This window comes from Nannospalax galili, unplaced genomic scaffold, assembly GCF_000622305.1.
Source record: "Nannospalax galili isolate Female #2095 unplaced genomic scaffold, S.galili_v1.0 scaffold1428, whole genome shotgun sequence".
NCBI classification, from domain to species: Eukaryota; Metazoa; Chordata; class Mammalia; order Rodentia; family Spalacidae; genus Nannospalax; species Nannospalax galili.
In genome coordinates, this window is record NW_008358817.1 from 889970 (window position 1) to 902322 (window position 12353).

The 12353-nt window shown below is 52.6% G+C and overlaps 1 protein-coding gene across 5 annotated transcripts in view; it reads left to right on the forward strand.

Annotated features, from left to right (window-relative positions):
• Ldlrap1 (low density lipoprotein receptor adaptor protein 1) overlaps positions 1-10045 on the forward strand; it is a 24260-nt gene extending 14215 nt beyond the window's left edge. For 4 of the 5 annotated variants that reach the window (XM_029558226.1, XM_029558227.1, XM_029558228.1 and 1 more), the window contains 6 exons: positions 3812-3884; positions 4210-4290; positions 4801-4928; positions 6860-6894; positions 7723-7820; positions 8237-10045. In XM_029558226.1, the coding sequence (XP_029414086.1) occupies positions 3812-3884; positions 4210-4290; positions 4801-4928; positions 6860-6894; positions 7723-7820; positions 8237-8751 (930 nt within the window). In that variant the 3' untranslated portion in view covers positions 8752-10045. The remainder of the gene's footprint in view (positions 1-3811; positions 3885-4209; positions 4291-4800; positions 4929-6859; positions 6895-7722; positions 7821-8236) is intronic. The other variant, XM_008822300.3, reaches the window with a different exon arrangement.
• Positions 10046-12353: the final 2308 nt, after the last annotated feature.

Below are 12353 nucleotides of genomic sequence, written 5' to 3' on the forward strand. Positions count from 1 at the left end.
AAAAAAAAACCCCACAGAATTATTTTCTTCCAGTTCTGGGAGTTGAAAGGCTGGAATAGGCCAGCAGGGTTGCATTTCTCCAGTGGCTCCAGGGAGAGCCTTGTACTTGCTGTCGTACTCTTCACGGTCCACCTGCGGTCCTCAGCTCGTGGCCTGTCCCCCATCTTCAGAGCCAGCTGTGTAACATCTTGTGTCATGTCCACTGTCATGCTGCTGTTTCTCTGACTCTTCCCTCTGTGATGACAGTGGCCACTGGGTAATCCAGGCATTTCTATCTAAATACCTTTAACTTGATCCCACCTGTAAAGCTCTGTTGCTATGTGTGGGGACATTCACAAGGATAAGGATATGGATATCTGGGGCATGATTCTGTCTGTCTCAAGAATCCTGGAAGGGACCCTGGGGGAGGAGACAGCAGCAGGGCTGTGATCAAAGCTGATGTGCTGTGTGGCCATGGGTGAATCCTGCCCTTCTCTGGTCTGTTTGTCTAGCAGAATGAGGAGGTCGCCTCTGTGACTCCCAGGATTGTTCTGAAGGCCCCATTTCTTTTGCATGCCTTGTTCCTTCCTATACTCTGTCACCTGTCATCTGGGGTCCTGAGATGCCCCAGGGCCCTGAGCAGCTGTGGCTTCTCCCATAACAGCCTGGCTCCCACAGATGGCAGGCGACTTGGTATTGTCTCTAATGAGGCCACACTGACTTAAAAATACAAGCTCATTATGTCCCCATTGTTTGCTTCTTCCTCCCTACTGACTGGAGCAAGCTTGTCAGGCAGGGCAGCTGGCCCACCGCCATTGCTACAGTGGGGCCCAAGTAGTGGGGGCATTACCACCAGCAGGAGCTTCCTTCAGGTTGGAGGTTCTGGAGTAGGAGAGAACAGGATGCTGGCCCAGTCATTCAGAGGGAGGCCTGGCCTGGGCCAGAGGACTTTAGACAGCCTGCTTTGAGGCCAGAGGGCAACTGCCAAGGAAAGCAGAGCCCAGCCACCCCATGGCCATGACCAGTAGAGCCACATGGGTGGAGGGCAGGGCCCTTGTTGAACATCCAGCTCTTTGTTTCTTTCTCTGCATGGTCTGGCTGTGGTGGGCCGACTGACTGGACTGTCCTTCACCGTTCTCTACCCTTCGCCACCCAGGGCTCCTGGGGCAGCCCTGAGACAGGCCATCTGGGGTGGTGTAGGTATATCATCCATAGCTCAGCTCCAGAGCTTTAGCTTAGTGGGCCAGCAGCATAGATGATCTTCAGGCCTGGTTCTATTTGGGAACACAGAGATTCCCTAGTTGTATGAGGAGAGGCAGAGGCGAGCTAGGAGCCATGGCTTTGTCCACACTTGTTGGCAACTGTCTCCACAGATCAGATGTACCACCATCTTGAGCCAGGCCCTGCAGTGCACATGGAGACCTCTATAAGTCTGTGGGAAAGGGACGGCTTTACATTGAGTCTAGGGCTTGGCTTTAGGGTGGAGGCTTTTAGACCTGGAGTTCGGAAGATGCCCGGAAACTGGAACCTTGAAGAATGAATAGTGGGCAGGAGTATGCCAAGCTGAGGGGTGAGAGGTGAATGCAGGCCAGAGTGGGACAACTTGAAGTTGTCCACTGGGGCCCAGAACTTGCTGTCTGATGGTCAGATAGCATCTGTCTGCAGGGCCCAAGGTATAGATGTGGCTTTCACTGAGTCTCCACTGTCTACTAATTCCACTCCTTGCTAGCTACATGAGTAAGCAAGAAGCTTGGAGAAGGGGTTCCTTCCTGGATCCCCCACAGTGCAGTCTAAGGCTTTCTTCCCTGGTCCTGTTGGGCATGACTAGAAGGTCCCTGCAAGGCAGTGTTTCTGTCTGCCCAGATGAGAGGCCTCAACACAGTGAGCACTGAGTCTCTAAGCTCAGAAGCGGAGGTGGAGAAGTTTGGGGTCCCCATGCAGGCACAGGCCTGGATACTCCAGTTCTCTCTGGCAGTGGGGCGTGGGGCTGTTCCCCTACGTGTCCCTCAGTGGAATAATCTTTTTGCAGAGATTAGCCTTTGAGCCAGGTAAGTCCTAGCACCTGACCCCCTTTGACAGGTTGACAGCCTGGTGACTGGAAAAAAGACAGGGACATGGAAAACTGGGCCTGGTAGAGACTGGTCTGGATAGTAAGTCAGGCCAGAGGCCCCAGGAGTGTGACTCTCCCACTAAGCATTCCTGTGACTCATGCTCTTGGGGAACCCTGCGGAAGCAGACCACTACCAGGCCTGCCCTGCCAGGCCTGCAGGCACCTGTACACGTTGCCTCACATCCCAGCTCGGCTTACATTTGCTGTAACTCATAGCACAGGACATCAGGGCAGAGGGGCAGGAATGTATGCAAATGAGCCAGAAGATTTATGGAAACACAGTATCACCCTGAGTCCCTAGGTTCCTGCAGGCAGAAATAATGGCGTTTCCATAGCCCTGCCACACTGGGTGACCAGCTCTTGCTCTAGAGTATGGTGATCTGACTTGGGCTGGTAATTAGCCCATATTTTTAGTTCATGGGCAATTCTCAATGGTAACTGGGTCTATTAAACTTGATTCAGACGTGACAGCTTAAATTGTAAACAGCTGTGAAGAGTTTCATACTTAATTACCATATTTAAGTTTTGCCATAAAGTACCCATACTTCTATCAAAAATGTAAATGACGGAGACATTCAAATGAGATTTTACACTTGGCGAAGTTCATTTGGCACAGATCAGTCAGCTTGTTTGGAGATTTTGATTTTAAAAGAGTTTTGAAGGTGGTGGCCATGAATTTATTTCTCAATTAAATTGAGTTGTCTGGTGGCGGGGAGGAAGGGTGTGGAGGCTGCTTAGGCCTGAACACGTCCTGCACTCGATAGAGTGGGGGACTCTTCTCTGGCCCAGGGCTTTCTGGAGGAAGCTTGCTGCTTTCCCTGCCGCACCAGCTTCTCACCAGCTTCTCCGGGGCTTGCACTCCCCAGCTGGGCTGGTTACCCCAGAACCTCAGTCACAAGGAGGAAGGTGCTAAGATAGGTGTGTGCTGGGGGAGGACTGCACTGGCAGGAGGCTGCAGCCGGCTTATCCCACAGACAAGAGTTCAGCCACGTTTCGGGGCAGGGTTCTTCAGACCCACTCTTGCTTGTGGGACGCATCCAGATGGTACAGGCACATGACCTAGGGACACTTTCATCTGCAGGATTCCAGAGGGAAGTGGGCAGGGCTAGTGAAGCCCTCTGCTAGTGAGACGTGAGTGTCGTTTGAATGGAATTTGAAGGGGTGGGTGGGAGCCAAGGCACCCCCCACATAGGCTAGCTATGATGCTACATGGTTTTGGTCCCTGACAATCACTAACATCTTGATTCTGCCAGAAGTTCCTAAGCCACCTTCTACCTTTCTAGGATCCAGTTGTCAGCTGCTGGCACCCCCAGTGCCCTAGAGCCCTGACCAGAGTGGCTGTGGCTTAGTCAAGCATAGCAATGGCCAGGTCCTTCCCCTCCTGATTTTTCCATCCTCTAGTTCAAGGGCTTAGTGAGTGTAGGAAATCCTTATGTGTGCCTAAAGGGATGGAAAAAGTAGAGGTGAACAGGTCTGTAGGGAAGGGGCTGGGACCAAGGTGGGAACTCTGGTTAAGTGGAAGATGCTGCAGATGGGCCCCAATTGCCTCTCCGGGGTGTGGTTCATTATGCCCCAGGCTGCTGTGGGTAAGGGAGGAGCTAGGCCCCATCTCTACCTGTAAGCCCTCTAGAGCCTGGGATGGAGCACCCCAAGGCTCCAGTTGATACTTATTCTTTGCTGGCTGACACTGTACCCCTCCCGACTCCACTTCCTGTGTTTCAGGCACAAGCTGTTACTCTCACTGTAGCCCAAGCCTTCAAAGTTGCCTTTGAGTTCTGGCAGGTGTCCAAGGAAGGTGAGTCAGTCTCATCCACATTGTGGGTGGTGTGGAAGATACAGGTGGAAGTCACAGTGAGCTGATCCCAACCTCATGGGAGCCCCTACTGTGCTTGTGGTTTTGAGTATGTCCCCCCTCACCTCTCCAAGGCTCAATTTCCCCATCTGGACAAAGGCCATATTCCTCCCTTAGAGTATTTGGCATTAAGTGACATTTCCAAAGTATCCTTCCTCCTGGACGGAGACCCCATGCTGCCCTTGAATGCCTACAGCCTACCCCTTGCCCAGTTGCTGGGGACAGTGTTGGGTGTGAGGCTCTAGCGTGTTGTGCATTAATCCCACAGAGAAAGAAAAGAGGGAGAAAGCTAACCAAGAGGGAGATGTCCCAGGGACCCGCCGTGACAGCACTCCTTCACTGAAAAGCAGTAAGTTTTGGGCAGGGTGAGAGGGGGTAGCGAGTCAAGGGGGCACTCCAGCTGTTGGCACCAAGCTTTCCCCACGTATTAGGCCTCCCTCCTGGGCTTGGGCAAGCGCTTGGTGTTTCATTTTTTTCTGTTAAATGAGTGTTACATGTGCCTTGTAGGTAAGTGAGCAAGTTGTTGGTTTCGATGGACGCTCATCCAGACATGTCCCTGCATGTATGCCTAAATGCCCATGAGCATCTGTCCATCTCGAAGTCTTTTCCACTTCCCAGCCTACTTTGTGTGCTTTTGAACACTTAACTATTGTGACTGTGCAAATTCCAGTGTCTGCCCTCAGGGCACAGACTCTCTCCTGTGGACAGCTGTCCTGTAGCTGGGCAGGAGGCCTGAGTGAGGCTCTGGTTGATCAGGGTCCAGGATCAAGTCAGGGCCCATGTCACCAGAGGCACCCGAATGGTGAGGTTGGAAGAGACACAACTTGTCTCTTAATTGCCCCCCACTGGCTCCTCATAGTGGTCGCCACTGGGAACCTGCTAGACTTGGAGGAGATGGCCAAGGCCCCGCTGTCCACGGTCAGTGCTAATACCAACATGGATGAGACACTGCGGCCTCAAGCCTTAAGCAACAACAGTGTTGTCTGGGTGAGTGACTGTGTGGACTGGGGGTGCTTTTGGGATCCAGTGAGCCTCGACCAGGTCTCAGGATGAGCCTGAAGTGACTCTGGAGTCCAGGCCTTGATTCCATGACTTATGGGCCTTTAAGAGAACCAAACCCAGCTCAGCAGTACCCAGGCTCAGGATGGGAGCTAAACAATGTCTTCTCTTAACCTGAGGTTGTGTCCCCAGCAGGCCTGGCCCCCAGTACAGCAGTCCCTTCACAATGCCCAGCCTTTAGGTCTGAGCGACCGTGACTCTGCCTACCCCAGACCAGCAAAGGCTTCCTTGTTCTGGGCACAGCAGGTTTGTGCCTGGCACTCCTCCCCACTCAGCTGTCTGAATGCACAGCTGGGCCACTGATTCTCAGGACTTGGGGCTAGTGCCTGACCTCTATGTCAGCCTTGCCACCCCCCCAGTGAGGACACCAACCTCCCATGGCATCTCGCAGAGGAGCCACGATGGCCTTTAATTTCTGCCTTTCATTCAGAGGTAATTTCAGACTGTTTTATAGAAATAGCACAGAGAATTCCAGTGCACCTTCAAATAGTCCAAAGGTCAACACCCTCATAACTGTGTCACAGTGACAAAAACTAGGAATTAATACTGAGGGACCTATTACAGAATTTGTGAATTCACCTCTGTCCATGGTGGGCTGCATATTCCTCTTCTGGTCCAAGATCTGCAGAGTCACACTCACTATGCTTATCAAAACTCTCTTTCCCTCTCTCTTCCTTTCTCTCTCTCTCTTCCTTTTCTCTCTCTCTCTCTCTCTCTCTCTCTCTCTCTCTCCTCTCCCTCCATTCACTGGCTACTCTGAGCTTCATCTAGGCCTCTCCACTCTCTCTCTCTCTCTCTCTCTCTCTCTCTCTCTCTCTCTCTCTCTTGCTCGCTCATGATGTTGAGGATTGAAACTAGGGCTTCACATATTAAGCAAGCATTCTACTACTGAGCTATATCCTCAGCCCTTATTAGTACTTTGCTTTGTTTTGGTTTTTTGTCTTTGTGAGACAGGGTCTCCCTGTAGCCCCAGCTGTCCTGTAACTCATTATGTAGACCAGGCTGGCCTTGAACTCACAGAGATCCACCTGCCTCTGCCTCCCAAGTGCTGGGATTAAAGGTGTGCGCCCACCACGCCTGGCCCCTTTTTCGTACTTTTTAATTCCAAGATAGTGTCTTACTAGTTGCTCAGATTGTCCTTTTGAATTCACTCTCTAACTCAGGCAGAGCTTGCAATCCTACCTCAGCCTCCTGAGTAGCTGGGACTCCAGGCCCATGTCACCAGGCCCAGCTCATTAACTCTTTCACTTGGTGAGACTCAAGAGCTGTCACCTCCCTCTGGCTGCTGGGGGCAACCAGGGTGTCCCTTATATCTGTCCTCTGCTGTTTGAGCCCCTGCTCACCATTTGCCCATGTGTCCTGGGGGCCTTGGAGGAGTGTCATCTAGCACCAAGGCTGTGAGATCCTGACATCAGGCATCCTGTAGTAGCATAGGATTGCAGCTGGCTGGAAGTGGAGATTCAAGCCATCCTTCTCCAGCCTTCTCTTTGGGGGAAGCCCTGGAAATCATCGGGCCCCTCGTTTCACAGAAGGAAAAGCTGAGTTTCAGAGAGGAACCGTGACTTGCCTCGGCTTGTTGAGAGGACCCACCCCAGTTTCTACAGGCCTGGGACATGCCTTTTCTTTACCTAGGCCCCAGCTTTGGGTCCATGGGCACAAGACCTGCCTATTCTAGTTCCTATAGGCATACCCCCATCCCCAATACTCCCCAGTACTCCGTTTCTCTCTGTCTCTGTCACATACACACACACACGCACACACCACCCCCAGGTCTCTGTAACTCTTCTAGGGCTGGTGCAAGCTCCCTCGGTGACCACGGCCCCCATTCAGAGTTCTTACCTCTTGCTTTCTTTCTCAAGGAGCTGGACGATGGCCTGGATGAAGCATTTTCAAGGTAACAGCTGGGTGCCTCATGCTGGGGACATGGGCCCAGGGTTGGTCTGGTCTGCCCTTTCATCCCTGGGCCTTTGTCCTGACGAAGAACATGAGCTACTCCAACCTTTCCACAATTGCTCCAGGGACAGGAACTACCTAGGGATAAAGCACTTGCAGGGTCGATGTATTAGAAGGCTCTTGCTGTTCAGTCAAAAGCCCAGGGCTGCTGTGCTGTAGCCAGAACAGAACCGAACACTGTAGTACCTGCTGGTTTCCTCTCCCTACACCCTGAGCAGCCCAGCAAAGAAGGCTTTTTGAAGACCTCTTCCCTGCAGAGGACTTGCCACAAGCAGAGTGGGGAGAAGCAGGGCCTGGCTAAGCCGGGGAGTGCCCCCTGCAAGAGGATGTTGGGTGTGGAGGGGATATTTTGGTAAAGGCTGAGGCTGGTGGCGTTTCCTACCTTTCCTTGTAGCCATGTCTACTTGCAGCTTAGGAACATGCCATTGAAAAGGCTGCAGTTCAGGCCTGGGTCGCTCAGGGTTCTCAGCACTGACCCTGGGTCCTTGGGTCTCCATTGTCCCCTTGGAACATGCAGTAACCCCTGAGGCCTTCCACTTCTGGAACTTTGCTTGCAGTCTCCAACTCCCTGCCACCTCTTGCCATAGCCAGGGGCTAGCCAGCAGCTGTGGCACTCTCAAGGGAGCAGGGGCTCCCTACTTTACTTCACTGTGTGACTCCAACCCACATTAGAACAGAAGCCTTTATCAGCTTTTCCATAATGTTCAAGTGTCATAAGTCTTTATTAAAGAGTTTCAAAATACAAATCGGTCAGCATTATAATCCCTAGGCCCAGACTGGCGAGCTGCCTGCTGATCCTCACCATCACTTGTGTGATCAGCTCACGGCCTCGGCCCCTGGAGATGACATGGTCTGAGGCCTCTCCAGGTGTTTACCCACCTTAGGAACTCTTCCTGAGGACAAGACTGTCACGTACTGACCTCTCTGGGTCCTTGTGGACACTTAGCTCGTCTCCTTTGTGTGACTCTTTGTTGGGAAGCACACTATTGACCATGGTTATGCCAAGTAGTCTTCTCATGACTGAACACTTTTTGCCTGCAGCTGGCTTGATAGGTGCCCTGGCCTCTTGTCAGAGTGGGTGGCCCACGGCCTGCCCCAGGGTTCCGCCTCTCTAGGTGCAGCCTATTGGTCAGAGGCTCCAGCTCCTCTGGCATCTGACCTTTTGTCTATGCCCTGGCTCCTGCCCCCTCCCTTCTGGCCCCATGCTGGCCAGGCTGTCCTGGCTCCTTGGCCCCTGCCAGGCCCCTTACCTGTTGCTCAGCTCACATCATTCTGCCTTCCAGACTGGCGCAGTCACGGACAAACCCTCAGGTCCTGGACACTGGGCTGTCGGCGCAGGATATCCACTATGCACAGTGCCTGTCGCCCACTGACTGGAACAAGCCTGACAGTGGTGGCATCGAGCAAGATGACCTCTTCAGCTTCTGAGGGCCTGGGGCCAGCAGGACACAACTGGCCTTTACACATGACAGACCAAAGCCACTTGCAGCAGAGCAGCCAGCTCCAGGAGCTGTCAGCCGCCTCTGACCGGCAACAGTGGAGCCTGCAGATGAGAGCAGCATGGTCAAGCAGGGGCGAGAGGGCTGAAAGACGCCTGGAATATCAGTCAGTGAGTCCTGGCTTATGCTCAGAAGCCAGGTTTGCATCAGGAGCTCAGTGTGCAGGGCAGGGCCCTACCTCCTGCTTTTTCCTGGAGCCAGTGCCCCTCCTGCTGTGGGAACCGGACAGTGACCAAAGCATTCCGTGTCCCTCCTCTCTCGGGATTGGGTTTCCCTGGGACATCCCCACTCCTCACTGAGCTGCAGTGAGGGCCTATTTTTCTTTGTGCACAGGAGGGGACATGGCCTCCAGGGAAGCCAGTGTCCTCCAGATCACCTTCCTCAGGGCCTTGCAACCAGGTTCTTGGAAAGATAGCCCCTGACCAAAGACAGTGTGTAGCTCGGCACTTTATCGTTCACCCAGCAAATGTGGTAGGGGCCTTTGGTGGTGCTGGTGGCGGGTAGATCTTGCTTCCTGCCCTTCTGCCTCAAGAGGGTCCAGGGCCCCCAACGATGATCCCCACCAGTGCTTAGACTTAATGTACCACCTGCCCATGACTCCCAGAGTAACCATGGGGATCACCTCTGTAGCCACCTACTCTCTGCCCTACCCCCACCTCTGCTTTATGGACGAAGCTGTGCCTGCCCTTTTGGTTTTTTGTCCTTCTGTGTGCCTTGCTGTCCGCCTCCCTGTACTTCCTGGGATGATCCCAAAGCCTAGCACTAAGTTTGTGTCAGAATATTTTGCATCCATTTTACAGATGAGGAAACTTTAGGCCTCATGGGGGTGGGGGTGGGGTTTGAGAATAGAACCCAGACCTGCTGCCAAAGCTGCTTTCTGTGCTGCCACCTCTCAGAGCCCACGCCTCCTCTCTCTAGCTTTATTGTCCTCCCAGGAACCAAAAACCCCCAGCTATTTTCTGACCAAAATGTGTTTCATAACAAACCATCTGGTGCCTTTCTACATGGCGCTGGCACAGGCCTCTGCCCTGCTAGCTGCTACGCTGCTGACTTCTGGGAAGATGCAAGTGTTTGAAGTCTGTTGATTTCCACGGGTGAAACAGAATCATGCTCTGGAAGCATCTCACTGCTCTTTCTTGACTCTGCGACCCTAGTGGTCCCTGGTGGTCAGAATACCCGGGCAGCAAGCTGTCTTTAGACTTTCTTCCCCCTAAACTGGCCCCATGGGCTCTGCCATCCTGAAACCCAGCCAAGCCATGAGCGTCTTTCCATCAAGGGGAGCCTCCAGTGGCCAGGCATGTCAGAGCAGGTCTCAGCAGCCCCAGGAAACAAACCAGCTTGTCTTAAGTTCTGGTCTGTAACTGAGCGACTGAGTCAGACCCTTGCCTGGGGGAGGGCACTTGAAGGATCCTCACTGGAGTATGGGTAGCTCCTGGCCCCTGCTCCCACCTCAGACCTTTATCAGACGCAGCCAGGATCCTGGGTGTGAGGGGCTGGGGACTGCTATGATGTGTGGACTGTGCTGTGGGCCTCCTTGACAAGCTGCCAATGTACTTCCTGTGTGTCTGCCACAATAAATGCTCCCTTTTTGAAGTCTGAGCATCACTTGGGTAGTGACACTGGTGACAAGAGACAGCAACATTGACTCCCGCCTTTGGTGATGGAGCAGCAGTGTGACAAGAGAGTGGGGCACTAGAGTGGGGGCTGATGGCCTGGGGGTGCACAGGGAGCAGTCATTTCCTCGTCTCCAGTGACGCAGGATGTTCATCTCTTCTGCAGATAGCAAGCAGGCTGACTCTGCTGCTCATGGTCTAAATGTGGGTTCAGTGCTGGAGGCAGGGCAGGGCCTGCAGGAATCCAGGCTTTGTGTGATGGGAGACAGAAGGGTTCAGTGACCTGGAGATGCCAGGTCCAGCTCTAACTCAGCTATGGCCCTTGAGTCTTGGTTTTCCCATGTGCAAACAGGGCATAGCAGTGTTCCCCCCTCTGGGTTTTACAGGACTCTGGTGACCACTGTCGCATTATGGATCTTACATATCCTCTGGATCAAAGGTTAGTTCAGAGCAAAAGGTAATTTGGATCAAATGTATCAAGTCCAAGTGAAATCTCACAGTGAGCAGCAGTGAAGGCATTTTCTGTGGCAAGCCTATGCTTAGCTGACGCAGCTTAGGGTGGTCACCTCCAGCCCGGATGTTGTTAGCTCACTACCATTGAAGGCACGAGGCTTAGAGAAGGCAGCCCTGTCCTGAGTGCCTAGCGAGGCTGCAGCCCTAGCTCCTGCCCCTGATTATCACCCTGCTGTGTCCTGGCCTCCCAGGAGATGGCTGTGGTCAGCTGCTCCTGGCGTCCTATCCAGCCTCACAATGACTGTCTCAGCAAAACCATATCCCTCAGGTCCCATGGGCCTGTGTCTGGGAACTCCCTAGCCACCGCTCCCCATAGCAGCTTGTCAGGGGTCTTTTGGTCTCTTGGGCATTTATGCCTTTATCCCTTTCGGTAGTCCTGTTTCAAACATCCGGAGCCCAGAGGCAGAGCCTTCTGATGCCAGCCGACCCGCAGACTCCCTGTGAGGCCCAAGTGGATCAGAGCAGACTATGAAATTCTTCTCTTCTTTCCCTCATAATCTGAAAAGACACCCAACAAGCTCATCTTTCTGTTTAAATTTGGCCAATGTCTTTAGTCTCCGGATGTCTCAAATTATGAATCCTGAGCTCACGCCGTCTGCTCTTTTATGCATAACAGATGAAGTGGGAAGAACAAAGTCGCCTTTCAGATTTGATGTGACCTTCAGCTTCGAGGGTTGATGTTGAGTCTTCTCTCTAGGAGGAGAAGCCATCCCAGAAACCTGGAGGGCTTTCCAGCCAGCCTGGATGGAAATTGGCAGCTTCTGTGCCTGGGATACTGGCTTGAGTCTGGGCGTCCTCCACTTCCCCCTGCTGTAGAGCAGGGTGGGTGGCCTGTTTCTTTATTGGGGAGTGCTACTAGCCCTGTAGGGACCTGATACCCAGCCTCAGGGTCACCAGTCCTAGCCTGTGCTAGGAGGAAGAGGTGTATGGGCTAAGCCACCATGCCCAGCAGACCTACTTTTTTTTTTTTTTTTTTTGAGACAGGGTCTCCCTGTAGCCCCAGCTGTCCTGGAACTCACTATGTAGACCACACTGGCCTTGAACTCAGAGATCTGCCTGCCTCTGCCTCCTGAGTGCTGGGATTAAAGGCATGTGCCACCATGCCCGGCGGGCTTGCTTTTTAAAAAGCAGAATATCTTTTATTTATTCTTTGGCAGTTTCATACATGTAAGTAATGCATCTTGATCATAAAATCACCCCAACTCTGCCCTCTCCCCAGGAACTCCCAACACATCCCCTTCTCACTGAGTCTAATTAGTGTTGCCTGTTTGATGTTGACTGATCTTGTTGACTTGGTGCAAGGAACTACAACTGCAGTGAGCTCAGGAGTGCAGTAGCCATGGCATGTCCTGAAGATAGCATTTCACAGGACTCCCATCTTCCAGCCTGTACATTCTTTTTTTATAAAAATATTTTAAGTGAGGGGCTGGAGAGATGGCTCAGCAGTTAAGAACACCGGTTGTTCTTGCAGAAGACCTGGGTTCGAATCCCAGCACCCACATGGTAGCTAACAACTGTCTGTAACTGCAGTCCCAGGGGATGCAACAGCCTCTTCTGACCTCTGAGGGCATTGTAGGATGTGAGTGCACTTACCTACATGCAGGCAATACACACATACACATAAAAATAATAAAATTTTAAAAAACATTCTAACTGCAAGTATATTGTATGCATGTATGTAAGAGCACCTGTGTCATGCAGTGTATGCAGAGGTCAGAAGAAGGCATCAGATTCCCCTGGAATTGGGAGTTAGGGATGGTTGTTAACCGCCATAT